The following is a 22,579-nucleotide window of genomic DNA, read 5'->3' as shown; positions in this document are numbered from 1 at the left end:
AAGGAAACATTTGTCGCTGGTAGGGTTTCATATCTGATACTCCCTAAAATGAAGCAAGATGTAGACCGTGAGCTATCATTATGTAAAAGCAATGATTTTAAATGATCATATTACATATGAGGAAAAAAAAGCCCAAACCTATCAAACCTGTCCCTGGCAGAGAGAAGAGGAAACAACACAAGGACTTCTGTGAGGCGGCTCACCGCAGGCAGACCTATTCCCTGCAGCGCCCACGTGAGAAAGGCTGTGATCCCTCCGTATTACCTTCCTCCCACAGGCCAAGGGGACGCTTCAGTGGGTGAGTAACGCAATGGTTGGGGACACCTGAAAAGGCTCTGCTCTGGACAGGCTGCTTAGGGGCTGGTACGGAGGAGGAGAGCCAGGAGTGGGGCAGGCAGCAGGAACCGACAGATCACTCCCTCTTCTCCTGCAAGAGCAAGGGTGGTCGCAACCAGAGCTACTCAACTTCAAGATGTGCCAAGAGGATGCTTCCTAAAACACGGCAGTGGGCCTACAACCCTCCTTGTGCCAAAGGATGGAGGTGAGGTGGGTTCACAGAGGCCGGGGAAATTAATGGTAGAGGAATCTACCAAGGCAGAGTAAAAAAACTGGGGGTGGGAACAACCCCAAAGCATTCAGCTGTGGAAGTCATCTGGTCGGAAGCTGGGAGAGAAGCAGGGAAAATATTGGATATGAACTTGTGGAATCCTCATTTGTTTCCTTGGTACCGGCTCAGAGTTACTTCTGGAAACAAGATGCTAGTTAAAAAACTTTTGGCAGCCCAGTGCCCATTCCATTACACTGTTATTCACTGTAGTTAAGTAGCTCATAGTTTCCAAACTAGGTCAAGGCACTGCAGCTACATTTCCTCAGTATGCTCTGAAAGAAAAAGAAAATAAATAACCCACAGCGAGGATGAGAGAAGCATCACCAGGAAACACACGTCCTTTGCTTGTCCTGACGCTGGAAAGGAAGCGGACCTTGACACGCAGCCGGCTAACATGCTGGGTACCGCACTGAGCATCAGCTCATGTCATTTTTGGAAGCATCTGAGACTCGGAAGGACTTTACCCAGGTCCATACAAACAGGGGCGCAGGAGTGGGTTTTTTTGAAGCTCTGATTTATGGAACGCAGTGCAGGATCCTGACGTCGCGCTGCCCTGACGGAGGTCGGCAGGCTGCCTGTTCTTCCTGGACCTGCCAGGCACCGCGGAACAGAGCCGGCCCCGCTCGACCCACCCGACTGGACCCGGCAGCGATCATTTTGTTAAATTATCATCTATTTCCTACAGACACCCCCACTAAAAACCTCCTTAAGAAGGAACCCGGCGCCACTGCGGTCGCCCCGAGGCACAAGGCTGGAGGCGCGCTATTTCGGCCCAAATTCAAGCGGAGGCCCCCGTCCCGCACCCCCGGGGCTCCCCATCCCGCCGGACTCACCGCGGGGCCTCTCCGGGGAACGACCGTCCCGGCGAGAGGCGGCCCTGCCCGCCGGCCCCTCCTCTTCCTGCCGCTCCGCCTGTACCTACCCCCCTCGCCGGCTGTTTCCCGGCACAGGCGGCGAACAGGCGCGGAGGATTGTGCGCGCCCCCCTCGTCCCCTCCCCGCCGAGAGGCGGAGCCGCCGGTTCTCCGCCCGCTGGCCCGCGGCGGGGGGCTGTGGCCATGGCCGTGGCCATGCTGCGCGGAGCGGCGGCGGCGGCCCGGCGATGGGGCCCTGTCCCCGGCGGGGGGAGGGCGACGGGGACGCGGGGGTGTCGGGGAGCGGCGCGGCGGCGGGAATGGGTGCCGCCGGCCGGGCGGGACAGCGGGATCGTGGCTTACAACAGCCGGAGCCGGAGCAAGGAGCCGCTCGTACTGGCCACGGAAGGAGTGGCCACCTGGTAGCGACGGGCGGCGGGGCCGGGGGCGGGGCGGGGGCCGTGGGGTGACGCGTACGGTTTGACTTTCCCTCTCCGCAGGTACAGCTGCGGGCCGACGGTGTACGACCGGGCACACCTCGGGCACGCCTGGTGAGTCGCGGCTGTCCCCAAGCGCGGGGGGAAGGTGGTGGTCGTGGTGGGGGGTGGCCCGTCCTGCGTGGGCATGGCGTGACAGACCCCCATGTCTCGTGACAGAGCCTATGTCTGGGTCAGACCCCATGTCTGGTAACAGACCCACGTCCGGGTGGCAGACCCCATGTCTGGTGACAGACCCCATATTTGGTGACAAAGCCTGCATACGGGTACAGATCCCATGTCTGGGTGAGATGCCATGTCTGGTGACAGCCCCTGCATCTGGGTGACAGACCCCATGTCTGGTGACAGACCCCGCCTGGGGAAGCACAAAGGGATCATAGAATCATAGAATTGTCTAGGTTGGAAGGGACCTTTCAGAGCTTCGAGTCCAACCATCAATGAGCTGTTGGTCCAGCTCATCCAGAAAGAGACAATTCCGGGGTGGAAAGTGTCAGGACGGCATGCTTTTTTTCTGCTGGTCAGGGTGAGTTATTCCAAATTGTCTTGGCAGAACGTGACCTCCCATTGGGAGGAGTTGGGGATCGGGAGCTGAGCCATGTGCTATCCCTGTGAAACGGTAGTTCTGCCTTGAATGGAGTTGGGGCACTCTGTTGGGACCCAGGAAAAGCCATCCAGCGTTGACTATTAAAAAGGTGCTTTTAAGGTTAACAGTTAAAATGTCAGTTCTTAAATGTTGGAGGGCCCAGGTAACTTAAAGGCCTTTTTGTATAGTAACAGTTCAGTGGCTTATTGTGTTTAAAAAAAAATAAAACCCCAAAACAGCACAGCATTTTCTCCATAGCTCATTAGGATAATTGCAGTAATAAACCAGCTTCTTAAATACTTTAAATACACCGAAGAAGGTTGCTGCCAGTTGTTCGTAAGCGCAGCCAGTGGGAGGATGTGTGGCATGCGTACAGGTTTCTGCGGAGCTGGTGGGAGCTGCAGCAGCTCAGCTGCTCTTCAGCTCCTGTCCCCGAATTCTTGAAAGAGCAAGATACGTTGGGCTCCTTGGAAGAGACGGGGTTTCTCGGGTAATTGCCATCTGTGTGAAGATCAGACGCTGTATATTTGAGTAATTCCCTTTTAATGTAGGGCATCTCACAGCTTCTGGTCCCATCCCAACTTCGTTCAGAAGCTTGTGTTGAATTTTGCTCAGTGTTGAGTGATGGCAGTACTGCATACCTGCTCCTTCTCTCTGTAAAACGGAGGTTTTAAAATACCAGTCACGTAAAAATACTCTCCTTAAACGCTGCTGCACTGTTGCGTGTATGAGATGGTGTCTTTCTCCTCCTTGCTTTTGCCCAGTCTTAGCAGAAAACTAACTTAGCTTTTTACTGGTGATCTAAAAATCAAGAAAATGGTATCTTGAATTATTTTGTTTGTACTTCATAGAATCATAGAATTGCCTAGGTTGGAAGGGACCTTTCAGATCATCTAGTCCAACCATCAACCTAACTCTGACTAAACCGTATCTCTAAGCACTATGTCTTTCTTAGTGCCTTCAGGGGAAGTTTAATATTTAAAAAAAAAAGTCATAGCAATTTGTGTATTTAAATCTACAGTTATTGTAATACAGGCTATGTTACAGTTTACCTTGAAATAATTACAATTTAAAATCACTGCTTGAGAGCAACTGCATAAAAAGATGCTAATACATTTCTTTTATCACTCAGAGGAGGTTCTCTAGTACAGTAGGGCCTGCCTTCCCTGACGTGGTGTAAAGGGGAGGGAATTGCAGAATTATTTCCCTCCTAAGGAGTACAAGTGCATGTAGAGCACAATGTTTATAGAGGTGGATAATTTCACCTTTTGGTCTTGCCGCTCTCTGTGGCTTTTGGATGTCTGTTTTTGCCAGTGGTTCTCCTTGTTCTCCTGCCTTCAGGCTCTTTCGATTAAAGGAGGGATTAGGAATGCCTTGCTCGCCCTGCCTGTTCTCTTACCCATCTCTTCTCATCCTATGTCTAAACTAACAATTTCAAGCTTTCCTGATGTGGAGGTTTGCCATGTGTCTGTGCCTGTGTGGCACGCTGAAGAGGCTTTGACCTCTTCACTTGCCGGTTTAGGAAAGAACTGTTAGGGTGAATATCACTTTTGGAGTGGTGTATTATGCAGATAAGTGGCTGTGTTACACTCTTTCTGCTGCCTCTTCATTGCCTTCATGTGTTGTTCCTGTAGGGCTGTTGTGCAGGGAGATGCCTGGGCTGAAGACCACCTTCTTCTCTCTCTTCTGCCCAGTTAAACCCTCCAACATGTGAGGAGTTGGCTGTTCCATCCCTGCATCTGTGGTCTTGCCCGTGTCAGTGTTGACATCCTGTTACTTATCTGATTTGTTCAGGATGGTGGAACAATCTTGATTGTGTATATATATATATATGTATATATATTTTTTTTAATTGTGTATTTTTTCCCCAATATGTCTAACTGTAGAGCTTTGGTAGGCACAATTGAAGAGCATGCTGCTGTTGGAGGTCTACAGGCCTGGAGAGCACTGGGAAAGAGCATGAGGTCAAATGGGGTGATGGCTGTTGCTACCATGCCGCTCTTGTAAAATACTATTGTTTTGTCGCACTCTTGCAACATGTTATCATTAGAATTCCTTTTTTCCTGTTCTTTTTACATTTGACTTGGGACAGGTAATAATGCAGAAAGGAATAATGGAAATGAGCTTGAGATCCTTGAGAAGAATTTGAAAATAATAGCGTTATTATTTTTCTCCCCTCCTCCTTCCCCTCCACAAGGATTTCTTATTTCTCTAAATAACCCAACTTTCTCTACTATCTTTTGCTTCCAGACTTCAAAACAGGTGCTCTGTATGCCTTGATACAATATCCAAAACTTATTCTGTATAAAGAAAGAAATCAGATGTGCAGATAGTGCCACCTTTTCCCTCAGCTCTGAGGCTGGCCTCGGTCATGCTGGTGTGACATCCAGGTTCCTGGCTGAATGCTTGAATGTAAGAGTAAACCCAAGCACGAGAGGAGATTTCATTCAGTCCCTTGTGCCTGCTCTGCCCCTACCCTGATATTGACAGTCTGTTATTTATTTTCTTTTCAGTCCTGAAGTGGTAAGGATCCTGCTTTCTTAGGTGTCAGGAGATCCGCTCTGGCTCTTGCAGTGTTTCTTCCATCAATTGGAAGATCAGAGGAGAGGGAACAGTGCAAAATTTGCATCTGCTCTGCGAACTAGGGCCGCAGGGCAGTTAAGTCTATTATCAGGCTTTTGGTGCTGGCATTCTTCCTCTGAATGGGGTCCAAAGACCAATTTAATATTCTTACGGAATCGTGTCACCACATTAGATGGGCATTACTTCCCGTGAGCTGGTGTTCATTAAAAACTATCTCCCTGGCAGCACGTGCCACCTTTCACAAAGCTGTTTTCAACATGGGCATAATGCAAACAACAACAGCAAAAAGTATTTTTCTTCATCAAGATATTACATGTCTGTAAACTTGAACCTTAATGCCACCTGGTCTCTGCAGCTAAGGGGAAGGATGCAAACACATTTCCAGTATTTGCTTACACTTTTTTTTTGCTCTGACAGCCACGGGAGTTCAGTGCAGTGCTGCGGGTGAAATGGGAACCCGTAGGTCTGCAAGTCTCCCTTCAGGCTCCATTTTCTCCAAAGCCAGCACAGGCTGAGGATTCTCATCACCTTGCGGGGCATACCCAGAGCATCTGGTCACCTTCTAGTATCTCACCTAATTGGGTTTTACTCAGTCAAAGGGTGTTTTGAGAATTACGAGCGAAGAGTCTGTGAGCAGCAGAAGGGGCTGCCACAGCCCCGTGCAGCCTGTAGATACATCAGTCTATCAGCACTCAATACTCTGTTTTGTGGTGAAGAGCCCCAGTAATTTTGAAAATTTTTTCTCAAGTGTAAATAAAACAAAATAACCCCCCGAGCAGCTTTTCTTTGCAATCAGAAAAGATCTGTGGTGGTGTGTGAATGGAATAGTTTATTGTTGGCTGGTAACTGTAGTTGTTACTTCACCCCAAGCAAAAGTTCGTTTGAACCCTGTTTTGTTTCTCCCTGTTCTTCTGCCCTGTGGCTTTTGAAAACCTGTTAGAATATACAAAGCCCGAGGGATGTATTTCAAGAATATCTGATCTGTGTGTCTCTTTGTAGTGTTTGCTTTGGGAGAACCTCCTGGCTCACGCGTAGCTTCCTGTCGCACTTCAGTGCTTGAATAACGAGATGCAACAAAAGAAAACACTCAGAAAATTTGATGTAATGTGTCGCTAATGCCAGAAGAGGGTAGGCCAGTTCAAGGGAAATTTGCCTGACTTTTGTGCAGGTGGTAACTGGTTTTGGAAAAGCACTTTATGCACTTAGGACCTTGTCATTGCAAGTGTTGGGGTATTTAGATTGTCCCTGCAGCTGTTAGTGCTGTTGGTTATTTTTGTTTTAAGTTTATTCTTGCTACTGCCTGTTTATAAGCACATGTTTTTTCTCTTCCAGCTCCTATGTTAAGTTTGATATAATTCGAAGGATAATGACCAGGTTTTTTGGAATTGAAGTAGTCATGGTGATGGGGATCACTGACATAGATGACAAGATAATAAAAAGAGCCAATGAGGTAGGTGTTTGCTGCAGTCTTTGACCCAAACATTTGCTATTTTCTACAGCTGCTTACATAGGGTTAATCTGGGTTGAGATTTTTTTTTAATAGAGTTTTGTTTGTTTTAATTAGTAGATAATCAATGTTGAGATTTCTGGTCGCCTGGCATGGTTGTCGTGGGGCTGGGATTCCGGAGTGCTGGGCGTCGAGAGCTGTGTGGAGGTAGATGGGTGCAGAGCTGTGGGAGGGGGAGACCTGCCCTCGTCCCCTGCCTGGGAGGCCAGCAGGGAACAAAAAGCCAGGGTGTATGTATCCTCAGCACAGCTGCAGAATATCTTATCCCAAAAGCAACCCAAAACATGGCAGCCAATAAGCTTCTGGCCATGTTCTGGAGGAGCACTGCATGCCATCGATGGTTAAATACAGTACATATAGCATTGCCACGGGGGAGACTGGGGGTGGTTCCCGCAAGGTGCAACATCAGTGCCTTGAAAAGCTTTATCAGTCTTGTCCAAGTTCGTCACCTACGTGAAGGTTGACACTGAGTGTATGGGTAAGTCTTGGTAAGACCAGGGCCTGGTGGCTGGATTAATATTAAAAAAATACAATAAAGAATAAAAAAACCCAACACAGCCAAACCTTTCACTGAATTCTCAGGGTTGTTGGCCTAATTAAAGATTTTATGGTTATAAGTGGTTCTCAGTTGGATTTTAATCAGACTTTTTTTACCAGCTGAGCTTGGTGAATGACTATTCCAATTCTTTCTTCTTTTTCCCTCTTCCCTCTTCCCTCTTCCCTCTTCCCTCTTCCCTTTTCCCTTTTTCCCCCTTCCCCCCCCTTCCCCCCCCTTCCCCCCCATTCCCCCCCCTTTCCCCCCCCTTTCCCCCCCCTTTCCCCCCCCTTTCCCCCCCTTTCCCCCCCCTTTCCCCCCCCCTTTCCCCCCCCCTTTCCCCCCCCCTTTCCCCCCCCCTTCCCCCCCCCTTCCCCCCCCCTTTTCCCCCCCCTTTTCCCCCCCCTTTTCCCCCCCCTTTTCCCCCCCCTTTTCCCCCCCCTTTTCCCCCCCCTTTTCCCCCCCCTTTCCCCCCCCTTTCCCCCCCCTTTCCCCCCCCTTTCCCCCCCCTTCCCCCCCCCTTTCCCCCCCCTTTCCCCCCCCCTTTCCCCCCCCCTTTCCCCCCCCCTTTCCCCCCCCCTTTCCCCCCCCTTCCCCCCCCCTTTCCCCCCCCCTTCCCCCCCCCTTTCCCCCCCCCTTTCCCCCCCCCTTTCCCCCCCCTTTCCCCCCCCTTTCCCCCCCCTTTCCCCCCCCCTTTCCCCCCCCTTTCCCCCCCCTTCCCCCCCCCTTTCCCCCCCCCTTTCCCCCCCCTTTCCCCCCCCCTTTCCCCCCCCTTTCCCCCCCCCTTTCCCCCCCCCTTTCCCCCCCCTTTCCCCCCCCTTCCCCCCCCTTCCCCCCCCGTTTCCCCCCCCCCGTTTCCCCCCCCCCGTTTCCCCCCCCCCGTTTTCCCCCTTTTTTCCCTTTTTTTTTGACACTAAAATACCAAGAATGCATTCTGCATTTTGAAGTTGGTTTTCTTTTTTTAAGTATTATATAGTTTTTTAAAAAATCTGTAAGTCATGTCTTCTGGATCATAAATGAATGTGTTGGATCAAATTGCAGTTGCGAGCTTTAAGCTGGTTTCTTGGAGCCAGAGAATTTGACAGCTGTCATTTTTATTTAATCTTTAAGTAAACAGTTACTATTGCTGTTAAATATAGGACGCTACCTTCAAAAGAATACTAGCATGGTGCTCTTGTAGAAATACGTGTTTTTTCCTGTGGTCCATTTGCTTGCATTTTTTTAAGGTAGTAGGCCATCTTTAAAAAAATACTGCATTTTAAATCTATAAATGCGCATTTTAAAATTTTTCCTTATTGACAGAATACTATGGAGATATTACGTTTGAGGGGTGGAAAACGACGTGGTGTTTTAAAAGAACTTGTGTTTATTTACATTCTTTGGTTCTATGAAGAAAGATTTTTGTGGCTTTTTTGTAGCTTTTTGAAAAGCCTGCTCTGCTCTCTGTGTTTCATTTGGACGCCCAAGGCCTCTACCTGTGTGGTTTGATTTTGTTGTTGGGACCTCTGTGCCTGAAGCATTACAGCAGTAGGATCAACATGCCTAAGTTGGATCTCCATCCTTTGATGGGACTGGTCTAGAGAAAACCTGGAAGTTGGGCATCTAGTCTATGATGAACGTGCTGCACGCCCTCAGTGGTTCTTTGAGAGAGAAATCACAGAATCACAGAATGGTAGGGTTGGAAAGGACCTTCAGAGATCATCTAGTCCAACCCCCCTGCCAAAGTAGGTTCACCTAGAGAAGGCTGGACAGGAACGCATCCAGCCGGGTTTTTGAGTATCTCCAGAGAAGGAGACTCCACAACCTCTCTGGGCAGTCTGTTCCAGTGCTCTGTCACCCTTAAAGTAAAGAAGTTTTTCCTCATTTTGGAATGGAATTTCCTATGTTCCAGTTTGTGCCTGTTGCCCCTTGTCCTGTCACTGGGCACCACTGAGTAGAGCCTGTCCCCATCCTCTTGACACCTGCCCTTTAGATATTTATAAGCATTGGTGAGGTCCCCTCTCAGTCTTCTCTTCTCCAGGCTAAACAGACCCAGGTCCCTCAGCCTTTCCTCGTAAGAGAGGTGCTCCATTCCCTTGATCATCTTTGTAGCCCTGCGCTGGACTCTCTCCAGTAGTTTCTGGTCTTTCTTGAACTGGGGGGCCCAGAACTGGACACAGTACTCCAGATCTGTCCTCATCAGGGCAGAGTAGAGGGGGAGGGTGACCTCTTTGTGTTTTGGACATCCATCTGGACAGGAGGAATTTCCCCATCTTCCTCCTGTGGGCACTTTTGTCTTCCCATTGATCCAACAAGCAGGTGAGCTGTCTGGGGAGATGAGTCCCATGGCTGGGTCTGGAAGAGCGCTCTCTCGGGTCTGTAGGCAGAAGCTTTCTCGTTACTTTTGCGTGTGTCCCTGTTCCTGTCCATCGCCCTGTGAATGAGAAATACGGAGAAGGTGCTTGAGAAGTGCTGCACTTGGCAAAGGGCGGGACTCATGCTCAGTTCATTTTCCCTGATTGTCCTGAGATCTATGAGTAACCATGATCAGCCGAAATAGCTTATTTTTCTTAATCACTGAAAATTAATATCCTGTCTCATCCTGCAAGTCTCTGATCTGTCTTTCTGACATGTAGGTGGAATTGGTGTCCCCTGCCAATAAGTTGAATGAATTTCATGTCCCATGTACTGTAGTATATCTTGTCACTGGAAATGGAAGACCATCTCAAGAGGAAAATAGGGAGGGAAGGAGTTTGTTACTTTAATCTTTGGTTGTTTTCTCTTAAAAGTAGTATTTCATTTATGCTTCTGAATTGCCAAAATATTAATACATATCTATTAAGTTATTTATAACTTACATCTCCTCCCCGTGAATGTTAGATTAATAAGCCTTTTTGGCTCTTTACCTTGGGGGCTCTGTAAGTCTTCCAATTAGCTATTAACTGTCTGATAAAAGATTGCAATATTTCATATTATTACTTTGATTTATGATTTACTAATCTGCTTCTTTCTTTTTCAGATGAATATATCGCCACTAGCTCTTGCTCGTATTTATGAAGAAGACTTTAAGCAAGATATGGCTGCCTTAAAGGTACAGATACCCGAGCTTCTAAATTTAGGAGCATTTTAAAGCAATTATTTTGTTAAGGAATCTGACTTTAACAGTTTGATATGAAAAAATAAATTGATTGCTTATGTGATGAAGTGTTGCTTGGAAACAGTACTGATTTACCTTTTTGTTTTTCTAGAAAGATATTGCACACCTTTTGAGTAAGGAAATGGGGGGAGAGGCAAGCCCTAGCTTTGGAATGAGCACGTTAAATTTCTTTAGGAACATAATTTTTTTACCCGATGCAATAGAGCCTTGGTTCATGGATAAAAACATCAAATATTCTTTAATTGACTTCAAGTGACTTTGCTTCTTGTGCAGAATACTTCTCAAAAGCAGGGAGTAAGGAACTGGGAAAAGTTAGTGGATTTTTTTTGCCACCCCTCAAATTTTTTTTGTGTGTATTATCTTAAATGCTGATTATGACCTTTTAATGATACTTGCAACATTTTCATTGAAAGATAAAATTGAAGAGAATGTTCTTTAAAGTTTGTTTCTTAGATTGAAACACTTGTCAGCAGTGTGTTTCATACAGGCTAACGAGATGTTACTCTTTCTTTGTTTAAGGTCCTTCCTCCTACAGTATATATGAGAGTGACTGACAATATTCCTCAGATAATTTCCTTTATAAAAACAATAATTGATAGTGGACAAGCTTATGCAACCTCGCAAGGTAAGACTTGTAGCAAGGCAACTCCTTGTTCAGCGCACGCACAGGAAATCAGCGCTCTTAGTAATCCTGTTCTGGGATCAGATGAGATACCCTGCGCCAGGCTTTCCTTCTGTTGATTAACAGACAGGGTGTGAGCAACTCGTTTGTGATGACATGAGTGGGCAGAACAACTGTTACTCAATTTCTGAGTTAAATGTAGCTCATTAGTTAATATAATTGCTGACTGTAACGAACTGCTATCTAAGCTTCTGTGGGGAAGTCCAGGCGTGGCTTCTGCAAGAGAGTTGGGGGAAGCTCTTAGCTCTAAACAGGAGGTGCTTTAGGAGATGTGCCTGCAAAGCACAGTGCGTGGATCCTTTTTTAAGCAGAGCTGGTGGTTGTAGAAGCATTCGAGTGCATTATAACTGGAGTAGCAGTAGGCCACGATTGTCAGAGAGGGGACTGCTGATTGTGCATGGGCAGGGAAGAACCTGGGGACATTTCCAGAATACAAATTTATCCTATGAGCAGAATGAGCACGTGCAGTGAGGTTGCAGAAAAGCTGGTAACATGGAAACATGTGCTACTAGTTTTTCAGTATTTCTGAATTTGTAAATTGTAATTTCAAATGGGAGTTGAAAGGCGTTTTGTTTTGTTTTGCTTTCATGGAGATGTTCCCTCTTCATCATGAACGCATCCCATCTTTGCTATAAAACTAAACATTTCTTTTCTATTAGGTAATGTTTATTTTGATGTTAAGTCTTGGGGAAAAAGATACGGAGTATTAACTACTATTCATCCTGATAGCCAAGATGAAGCAGGTATGTTCATGGCACCAACTTGTTTGTATTAATGCATTGTCGTAGCTCTTGATGTATCTATGCATAAACCTTCATTCAACAGTCTGAAAGAGTTTTCTAACCTATTGTGTATAACCAGCTTTTTAATTAATTAAGACCTCTTTTTTTTCTTCAGTTATTTATTGAGCCACTCACTGTTGCCAGTGCAAGAGGAAATTTAGTGGTCTCTCTTCATGCTTGCTTCCCTGTATACCTTTGTTCTGGTACCTTAGAACAATTAAGATTCTTAATTTTATTTAAATACTTGGGAGTGGTACATACAAACTTCAGAGTCAGGTGGTGGTCTCAGCCGTTGCAGTAGCCTGCAGTGAGATAGTCAAGAGTAAATGCAGGGAAACGTCATCTACTGTGTTATTCTTTGGACAGTTGCACCCTTTTCTTGTATGCTATCCAGATGAATTTGCTTCTTTCCTTACTTACTGCTGGACTGCTGCTAAACAGCCTATTTGTGTGAGGGTGAGCAATCTCTTGATAGGCTGTGCTAAAGCATGCCCATACCCTTGGCTGGGAGTTTTCCACTGCGGTTGTCCAGTTGTTGAGCAGGATTGCTGACTGTAAGTTGGGTCTGATCAGGTCTTTGCATTGGAGAATTTGATGCAGGTCTCCTGCATCCTTTGTACGCTTAAGTTCAAAAATTCTTCATTGAAAAAAAATCATCTGTTTGCAATTACCAAAACTGCCTGGCAGGCTGATGCTCAGGTGAATTGCAGCCAGAAAGAAACTTCTCACAGCTCCACTCTGGAGTTGTTCCAGCATTACAACTCGCAGAGGGAATGCGTTTTGTCGACAGTTATTTAGAGGTAGTTACTGACTGCAAAGGCAGCCAGCAGGCTACTGGGCTGCACTGGGAAGAACATTGCTAGCAGGTCAAAGGAGGTGATCCTTCTTCTCTGCTCGGCACTGATGAGACACATCTGGAGTACTGGGTCCGGAGCTGGGCTCCCCAGTACAAGAGAGACACGGGCATACCGGAGAGAGGCCAGCAAAGGGCCACGAATACAATGAAGGTACTGGAGCATCTTTCATATGAGGAAAGGCTGAGAGAGCTGGGACTGCTCAGGCTGGAGAAGAGAAGGCTCGGGGCATCTTACCCCTGTGTACAAATACCTGATGGGGGAAGTAAAGAAGATGGAGCCAGGCTCTTAGTGGTGCTTGATGACAAGACAAGAGGCATTGGTCACATCCTGAAACACAGGAAATTCAATTTAAAGCTAAGAACAACCTTTTTTCACTCTGAGGATGGTTAACACAAGAACATGTTGCCCAGAGAGGCTGCGGAGTCTCCATCCTTGGAGATGTTCAAAATCCCCGTGGGACACTGTCCTGGGCAGCCTGCTGTAGCTGAACCTGCTCTGAGCAAGGGGTTGGACTAGATGATCTCGAGGTGCCTTCCAGCCTCAACTGTGACTGATGATGTGTGTTACCCTATTTCCTCTCCTGTCACTTATAACTAAATTTAATGTTCTTTCTAAAGATTTTGACTGTTGTTCAGATCATAACCGAGAAGATGAAGAATGCTTTTTTTTTTTCTCTTTTTTTTTTTTTTTTAGCAGTTTACTCAAAAAAGGGAAGAGGGGCACAGAGTCAACAGATACTGGTCAGCCAGAGCTTGGCAAAGTAGTGAAAGAGCCAAGATGGAGATTCAGTGGATAAAACTAGGGTTATATTTCTCTCCCTTTATTTCTTATCAATTTTGAATGATGAGGCAGGTGTAATGGATTTGTGTAATGTGCTTCCCTTAATATTGCATGACATTCCTAATAAAAACTGACTCTGTATATCAATAAAGTGCAAGTGGAATGGCTCAAGAAAAATGACCATCTAATAGGTGTCCAAAAATAGCTGTGAATCATCATTAAAATGTGTTGATACCAGAGTGCTCCAGGTCCAGTGATACACTGTGGTTTTGTTAGTGGTCTGAAATAAGTAGGGGAAAGAAGTAAATCTAGCATCAGCTGCTGATAAAACAGATGAGCGGTGTTCAATAAGGGAACTTAAAACAGCGCGAGTTGCTCGCCAAGCTGGATCCCTTCAAGCCAAATAGGTATATCGTTCTGCATCAGTCAAATGCGAGGTCGTGTATTTGTCAGCAAAAATCCACAGAGTCCAGAACGCTGTTCTGTAGCTTCTGCCAGGGAACGGTGTGTATCTGACCAGGGGTTAGGAGCCAGCAGAGACAAACCCTCCTCTCTGCCGTACTGTGGCAAAAAGGATGACATCCTTGGCTGCGTAATGAAGGAAGCAACAAACCTAGCTTCTCTCTAGAGAAGCCCTTGGTGAAAACAATACTGGAAGGTTGCTACTGTCCAAGGATAGTTTTGATTCTCATCTCTGTGCTGCTCTTGGTTTTATAGATTCTGAACCAGAAACTATTTGTGTCCCAGGGAAAAAAATATTTGTGTTTTTTTTTCTTGTTTGTGGGTTTCGGTTTGGGCTGGTTTTGTTACCTCTTCTGTTGCGGTACAATCTGTTTGTCCTGGGAAAGTGGCTGATAAGTAACTAAATGAATGATGTAAAAACCCAAGAAGGCCAAAAGGACTAAAAGGATAGCATGTATTAAAGAATCTTGAATCCATCTTTTTAGCCTGCAGAAATGTAATTCAACATAATTTATTTTTTTTTCCAAATGCTTCATTGAGAAACTGGAAGCCCTGTATAAGGGGCAAGAGAGGAAAGTTGCAGGAAAAGAAGTTGAGCGAAAGAGATTAAAATCTGAGTAGTTCGCTAAATGCACATTTCCACTTGCTTTCATTTGCTCATTTTTTTTCCTTTGAGACATATCCCATTAACAAATCACTTATTCTTGGCAGTTGATACTGATAAACGACACAGTAAAGATTTTGCCCTGTGGAAGGCTGCCAAACCTCAAGAGTTATCTTGGACTTCTCCATGGGGAAAAGGAAGACCTGGATGGCACATTGAGTGTTCCACAATATCAAGGTCAGATTTCTTGGATCTTAAATCTAGTGCTGGTTTTTGTTTTCAATCGCAATGGTATCAGCAGTATTGAAAGTGTTTGTTCTGATCAGTGGAAAGCACCAGTTTTAGTGTGCATACTTTGTTTGGGCCACACTTCACATCGCAAATTGCACAAATTCTGCTTCACCTTAATGGCATAGCTGTCTTGCTATGTTTTGTCACCTTGAGACAGACGTATTTAAAATATGCTGCGCAGGATTGCACAGTTGATCATAGAATGGTTAGACTTTGGAGGGACCTTAAAGACCATCTAGTTTCAACCCCCCTGCCATGGGCAGGGGCACCTCCCACTAGACCAGGCTGCTCAAAGCCCCATCCAGCCTGGCCTTGAACACTTCCAGGGATGGGGCATCCACAACTTCCCTGGGCAACCTGTTCCAATGCAGGAATACTTTACTGCACTCACAGTACAGAATTTCTTCCTAATATCTAATCTAAATCTACCCTCTTTCAGCTTAAAACCATTACCCCTCATCCTATCGCTCCACTCCCCGATAAAGAGTCCCTCCCCATCTTTCCTGTAGGCCCCCTTTAGGTACTGGCAGGCTGCTATAAGGTCTCTGTGGAGCCTTCTCTTCTCCAGGTTGAACAACCCCAACTCTCTCCACCTGTCCTCACAGGAGATGTGCTCCATCCCTCTCATCATCTTCATGGCCCTCTTCTGAACCCATTCCAACAGGTCCATATCCTTCCTGTACTGAGGGCTCCAGAGCTGGATGCAGTACTCCAGGTGGGGTCTCACCAGAGTGGAGCAGAAGGGCAGAATCACCTCCTTCAATCTGCCGGTCACGCTTCTTTTGATGCAGCCCAGCATGCAGTTGGCTTTCAGGGATTAGCAAGTCTTTTAACCGGAACTGAATAACCAAAGTTTTAGTGAAAGTTATGGTACCTCTTTCATTTGCCTCCCTTCCACTTTTTGCAGTCTCCATCAGACCTCATCCAGCATGTAACACTGTGTCGGGAGGACAGGGTATGGGATTCCATCCCAACTCCAGGGAGTGTCTGAGATCTTCCTGGCCTTATCTTACCCGCAGTTGTGGATGTTCATGCTAGTCATCTAAGTGTTATTCAGCTTTCTTTAAAAGTCAGCCACAGTGTTAAATATTCTGATTTCTCTGTGGCAGTAAGGGAATCTCTGTGTGGAAGATGGGAATTGTGCTTAGCAGCGTTTTGCTTGTAGTTGGTTTAAATTAATTTGCTCTTGATTTGGAGGTTTATTTTCTCCACAGGGTGGTAGTACTTTGTCCTGCACTGTGTTAACTTGTGACCTATTCATTTGTAATTTTAAAAAAGAGACTTTAAATCTTCTGTCCTGGAAGATTGATAGTGGTACGTAGTTTTGCATTAGCCAAAGATCCTTTTTTGGAAGCTAGTAACAAATTATTTAGATCTGGCCCTGTTTAACTTAAGTTTTCAGCCCAAGCTGAAAGTAGATGGAACAGGTGCTTTAAGTTTCTCTTTGATATGCTTTGCTGGTGTGCCTGGGGTTGTTACTACCTGATTGTTTATAAGGGTGTTTTTCTGTCTGTAAATAATTTCAGCACTGTGAAACAGTTCTTAAGGCAACAGAAGTGCACAAAACCATGCTGTATTTGGAGTGCAGCCTGTGACAGAGGTGCATGGGTAAGAAATGCCAATTATAAAACAGCCTGTCTGCTGATGCAGTGCTGTTTAGAGTCTGCATTTCTTTCTGTAAAAACTTATTTTACTGTGTTTGGATGAGGCTCCTGCCATGTAAATAAGAGCTGACCTATGCAGAGCGTAAGTGTAGCAGTCTCAGACTGTGAAAAATTGAGATAAGTTACCTCAAATGTTTTGCTGTCCAAGGCCCATTTCAAGCAATACCTACCTACCCATCTGTTTTGACAAAGATCTCAAAGCACTTTTAAGTAATCTAAGTGAACTAATTTTGAAAAGTCTTTGAAGTCTGCCTCTGGGGAATGTGAACGAGAAGCGCGCTGGTCTCTAGTGCAGCCCTGGAGGAGGAAACCACCTGCTGTGACTTAGTTCTGATCTCCTTGATGGAGTTTCCCTTGCGGTGAGATGGGCTGCTCCTCCCACCCCTGAGTGTTTTGCAGATCCATCTCTCCCCAGCTCTTAATGGTTTTGTTGGAGGAAAAGGCAAGTGGCCAGTGCTCCTCTGTAGATGGCACAAGGAAGAGAGACTTTGTGGGAATATCACGATTCTACAGTCAGGCCTTTGAAGCTACAATCAAACATCACATGATTGGCGATAAAATTATGAGGTTTGGCAACAGTAAAATAGAAAGGGGAAATACTGGCTCATTTCTCTAGTTGAATGGGATCACATGGGATATATAAACTAATATGGTGTATCGTACTCATACTGCATTACAGATAACTTTTGAAGCCTTTGCATTAATAAATCTGGCCTTGTGCTAATAAAATTTATGACAATATTATTACCTATATTAATTATTTTGTGTTTAAGAGTCTGTCTTTGGGTTGTTTGAGTGACGAGTATTTTCTAGGCTGAGTACTGCTGTCTACAACTTTTCATACTGCATTTCAGAAAGATGTCTCTTTTGGGGCAGGACTTATTCATGTGTAAGTACTAAATACAAAGCCATATACATTCTTGACACTCCTTGAATGACAGTGGAGCTATCCATATGTTCTTGTTGAAGTTCCATTCCAAGTTGGACAAGGATGGAAGAGGCATGAGCCGGGGCCACTCCTGTGGAGGTCTGTGCTTAAGCTGGTTTTGGAGCAGACAGGAGGAAGCACAGGGGCTCAAGCCTGGGAAATGGCAACAGCCAGTCTTTTCTTCCCTCCTTTCTTCTCCTCATTTTCTTTTCTTCCTCTGCCCCAACTGCTTCTGCAGAACCATCGTGAGCCAGGGTGTTAACAGGGTGTTTTGTTTCAAAAAGGGACAAAATTATTAATATCTAGCCAGCTACCAGGAGCAACTTGTTAACGTGACATATGGAAAGACTGTGTGTGTCTGTGTGTGTGCATGCGTGTGTGGGGCTTGCCTTTTATTTTCTATTGTGTAGACCTTGCATCCTCCCCAGCTTGAGTGCCCCTGGTTTCTGGGCAGTTAGCGTTGATTTACCTCCCTGTGAGTAGGTAACTGTCTTTGTTTAACAGATGGGCAAAATGAAGTTAATCACTTGTCAGTGTGACCTAGCAGGGACTTGCTGGAGGAGTGGATAGAGTGTAGCAGCCTTGTCTCCTGAGCTTTAACCAGAAGGCATCTAGGTCTGTCCTGTTGTCACATGAATACCTTACTTCCAGCCATCGGTGTTTGCAGAGATGCCATGTGTGACTGGCACCAATGCAGCAGAGCTGTTGGGATGAGAGGAATGGAATGGCCTTGGGAGATCAGAGGCGCTGACGCTTTCTTTTGACATTATAACAATATAAAGCCAAGCATTTTCTATCATGACTAAATAGAGTATTGCCTGAATTCTTACAGAAAAGGTACAAGATAAAGAATAGTAATACCAAATTTACAGAAATGTTCATCACTTTGAAGTTGTTAGGTTTGCAGATGAAGGCAGCTGTCTGATACTGAAACTGTAGCAGAACAAGGAAGAGAGATGTCCTGCTTGCCATTCTTTATTCTAAGTTAGAAAAATAGTTGTTCCTGCTAAGGAGAATTAATTGCGGGCAGATATGGGTCCTGTCCATGCGTGTTCTCCTGCAGTTTTGGTATCCAAGATCTGTGTAAAGACTTGTTTTAAAATTGCAGTCATTAAATTGTACACTTAAATTATGTTGTTTCGTCTTATTCTTTTCCGTATTTCTTTTACAAAAAACTTCTGTAGTGTTCTACTTACCAATCAGGAAAATATTGTTACAGTGCAGTGTTTGGAAAGCAGCTGGACATCCATACCGGTGGAATAGATCTTGCATTTCCTCATCATGAAAACGAAATTGCACAGTGCGAGGTGTATCATCAGTGTGAGCAATGGGGGAATTACTTTTTGCATTCTGGTAAGTAAAATATTAATCATCTAACAGGTCTGTAGGATTTTTTTTTTTAAATTTTATTTATGTTTGGCATTTGTATGGTGTGAAGTGCGAAGGAAACCTTCCAAGCCGATGGTCCACTACAATGACTGAGTTTCTGACCTCACTAAGTGAAGAAACATAAATAGGAGTGTATCTTGAAACTGTAGAATGAATGCTTTTATTAGTAGAAGTGGTTATGGTTAAATACTTCTAAATTTCATCTGGGGAAATCTCCAAATAATATATGCATTGCCCATGTACGGTGCTTACTCCTAATTAAAAATGAGGAGATAAGAGTTCTTCCTGTAGTATCTCATTCCCTTTCATTTGAGTTCCCTCAAAATTTGAGGGGGCTCTTTGTGATGGGCTTTCGTTTTTAATTGTATTTTGTTATAACAGTCCTGCAGGATGAGGGTGAAAATAGTTGATCTTTTCTATATATCATAGAAACATAGAATTGTCTAGGTTGGAAGGGACCTTTCAGATCACCTAGTCCAACCATCAACCTAACGCTGACAAAAACCAGCACTAATCTAAACTATATCTCTAAGTACTGTCTACCCGTCTTTTAAATACCTCCAGGGGTGGTGCCTCAGCCACTTCCCTGGGCAGCCTGTTCCAATGCTTAATGACCCTTCCAGTGTAAAAAATTCTCCTGTAGCCTGTGCTACACTCTGGGAATTACTTGGGCTTTCTTTTTTATATATATTTGTACTGTATGGAATGAATATTGAATTCTAGTTTCAGTTCCCAGTGTAGGGCCTGTAATAAATCAGTAGCAATTGTCCAGAGGCTGGTGCATCCTCCAGGGTGTGCTTTGCTCCTGAAGTCCTGGAGAATTCTCTGCACTTCCACCGAGATGCACTGGTTACTGCCAGGTGGAGCCTTCGTTGAAAACCAGTGAATCTGACTTTTCAAGTTGGGAATTGAAACTACAGGGGAAATATTCCTTGAAACTAACTAAATAAGGAGAAGTCAATTTTTCCTAAAAAAAAAAAAAAATTTTTTTATAAAAGAACGTAATTCCAAGGGCAATTTGTACACTGAGGTTCTCTAGGAGCTGACAGATCACATTCATTAAGTCAAAAAATTTTGCTGGAGGACGATAGTGTGAATTATTTAGGGCAAATGAATCAGCTTCAGAAACAATTTATTCTGGTAGCAGACTTCCGAATTTTAGCAGGCTCAGAATTGGAGGAGCAATCCCCATTAGAGGAAGAAAATCCCTGCACTGGGGATAAATCTTTTTATAAGGACTTTATTTTTAGACTACTTGTACTCTGGGAAGAGCGCCAAGCCAAAGTTATGAAAATCCTTGTATTTTGTGATTCTTTAATGAAATAATTCTGAGTGCTGAAACTCTGGAAGAGGACTATTATTTCAAATTCAGATGTTACCTGTACCTTATTAGGAAAACACAATCAAACTATGTTAAGCTTGGCTGCCTAAAGTTAAGTAAGTCAATATTTAGGCACCTTTGTAAAAGAAAAGATAATAATCGTACCCAGGCTCTTCCCCGTCTCCCAGGAGAAGTTTGTCTGTGGATTCTACTCGAGTTGCAACAGCTATAGGGTGCCTTTGACAGCCTGAGTGTTCTTATTCAGAGCCCCGAATTTAACTGTGCAGCGGTGACAGTGGCCTCACCTGCCAGCAGTCAGGACAAATACGATGAAAATGAGATTTTGGTTTGATCGTAGATTTCTGCTGTAGCTAGTTCTATATCCATAGATCTCTCAATTCTTTCCTACTCTGCATAGAGTGTGTTGTGCAAACTTAAATTTCCAGGTGGTCAGGGTAGGACCAGAGGTAGCCTTCTTACAGAGAATCCCCGCTGCTTGGAATCGTTGTCAGAAATAGCTAAGAAGTGAAAACAGATGCTTTTCACGTCTGTTTACCAGGCCTGAGCATGTTGCTTTTATATCCAGGTGAGCGTAATGGGGATTTTATCCACTTTGGTAAGAGAGGGGGTAGAGAGTAGCACAAAACTCGGACAAGTGCTTGGGCTGCTGAGCAAGAAATGCCACCTCTGCCACTACCTGTAACAGCAGAAGTATAGATCGTATGTTGTCCTTGTGGAGTACTCCCAGGCATCGGTAATGCTGGGCCACCAAATCTGAAAGAATGCAGAGTGCTGACGTAATATTCCAGAGTAAGAAAAGTTCATGCTTAAAAATCTGCCTCTAAGTAAGATTAAGTGCTGGATTCTGCAGGTCTTGAAGTGCCTGAAAATTGCTTGTTAGTTGTGGGTGCTCAGTAAGTTAGAGGATTACTCCTTTATTAGGAGAAGCGAATAAAGGCTTTCAGCGACGTTTCTGAATGGATGCTGAGTAGTCTTTGATTGGCTACGTGTTTGGCACCTCTCTGGTGATGTGAATAATTGATGTTTTCCATCAGCGGTGGTGCTGTGGCTAGCGTGGACGAGGCCCGGAGCGTACAGCCTGAGGTCGCCCATCTCCTGTCTTGCTTTGACAGAACTTTCAGTCCTGAAGCCGAGCTCTGCATACTCTCCTGAATGCAATGGAGATGATTACTGCCTTTTTCATGTACCACAGCCCTGCAAACCAATGGTCCATGTGGTTATTGAAAGCTCTAGCAATGCTTAGGATTACATTTTAAAATAACCTCATTCAAATTAGGCATCATAGCTACATTCCTCCTCCCCCTTCTTTTTCTCAGTCTCTGAAAATCTGGAGAAATAGGGAATGTGCAGAAAATTGTTTGTACACGTATGGTATTTTCAACCAGCAATAAACTTTTGAATTAAAAAAAAACAGTGTAACAGACACCAGCAAGTAATAAGTACAGAAAATAATTTGAGTTTCAACAATATTATAATGTGAGATCACTGGAAGATCTTTAAAGGTCTTTATTCTGAAAAGTCAAGAGTAACAGGTAAGGTATTTGTCTGTGAAGACTGAAAAGTATTTGCCTGCTTACTTCTTTTTATCAGTTTATTATAAGTTCTGAGCAGGGAGGCTTTTTGTTTTTTCTTATTAATGTCTCTGCTTATGGTGGTGTTTTGTTATTTTGTTTTTTTTAAAAAAAACCCTATGTTTTAAAATTCACCCAGTTGAGGATGGAGAGGTATGCACAACTGTAGGTAAAGTTATCGAAAAACATGTTACGTGTTGCATTGAAGTGGTTGGCACATATCCATCACAGCATATGCTGCCTCCAGCGTTTCCGGGGTCTCAGTGCAGTCTTTCTTATTCACTCCCCATTCAGAAGCATGCTCGTTTATCCTGATTAATTTTCTTTTTGTTGTTTTAGGGCATTTGCATGTTAAAGGAAGTCAAGAAAAAATGTCCAAGTCATTGAAAAACTACGTAACAATTAAGGTAATCTATATCTGTCAACTGAAGCGATGTGTGTTGATAATATGTAAATATTAATCACAGCCCTCTTTGGAGAAGACTTTGGAGCGGGTTCTTATGCTGCAGCAGAAGACCTGAATTGGAGTGTTTCCCTAGTGCTGGTGTACCTGTTATTGCAGATCTGGATGTAGGAAACCTGCTCGGACTCAGGGTTTGCTTGTAACGTGGATCTTGCTAAGCTGACAGCATTTATAGGAGCAGTGTTTGTGCCCCATACCACACTTCTGCATTATAGGTTTATGGTTGGACTCGACAATCTCAAGGGTCTTTCCCAACCTAAATGGTTCTATTCTATAGTGATGGGTTCTCATCTATCTACTTTTAATAGTGCATATCCTTTTGGGACTTAGAAAAGAGGAGATGTTTTCCCTGGTTCTGCTTTAGGTGAAATGGGACACTGTCAGCATTTTGTCAGGAAACTGTTGGGTCTCCTACAACCCCACCGTGCCAGCAGTCTCTCGTACTCTCCTTTATTTTTTTATG

At 44.7% G+C, this 22,579-nt stretch overlaps 1 protein-coding gene across 10 annotated transcripts in view; it reads left to right on the top strand.

Moving 5' to 3' along the window:
• CARS2 (cysteinyl-tRNA synthetase 2, mitochondrial) overlaps positions 1–22,579 on the top strand; it is a 59,690-nt gene that overhangs the window by 4,913 nt on the left and 32,198 nt on the right. For 3 of the 10 annotated variants that reach the window (XM_054188359.1, XM_054188358.1, XM_054188360.1), the window contains 9 exons: positions 161–298; positions 1,961–2,011; positions 6,456–6,573; positions 10,164–10,235; positions 10,821–10,926; positions 11,643–11,726; positions 14,576–14,705; positions 18,571–18,704; positions 21,993–22,060. In XM_054188359.1, the coding sequence (XP_054044334.1) occupies positions 6,490–6,573; positions 10,164–10,235; positions 10,821–10,926; positions 11,643–11,726; positions 14,576–14,705; positions 18,571–18,704; positions 21,993–22,060 (678 nt within the window). In that variant the 5' untranslated portion in view covers positions 161–298; positions 1,961–2,011; positions 6,456–6,489. Of the gene's footprint in view, positions 1–83; positions 299–1,418; positions 1,883–1,960; positions 2,012–2,091; positions 2,650–6,455; positions 6,574–10,163; positions 10,236–10,820; positions 10,927–11,642; positions 11,727–14,575; positions 14,706–18,570; positions 18,705–21,992; positions 22,061–22,579 lie in introns of those variants that run through there. The other 7 variants (XR_008464457.1, XR_008464456.1, XM_054188355.1 and 4 more) reach the window with 5 other exon arrangements.

The sequence above is a fragment of the Rissa tridactyla genome, chromosome 1 (assembly GCF_028500815.1).
Source record: "Rissa tridactyla isolate bRisTri1 chromosome 1, bRisTri1.patW.cur.20221130, whole genome shotgun sequence".
Classification (NCBI taxonomy): domain Eukaryota; kingdom Metazoa; phylum Chordata; class Aves; order Charadriiformes; family Laridae; genus Rissa; species Rissa tridactyla.
This window is presented reverse-complemented; position numbering and strand designations above follow the sequence as displayed.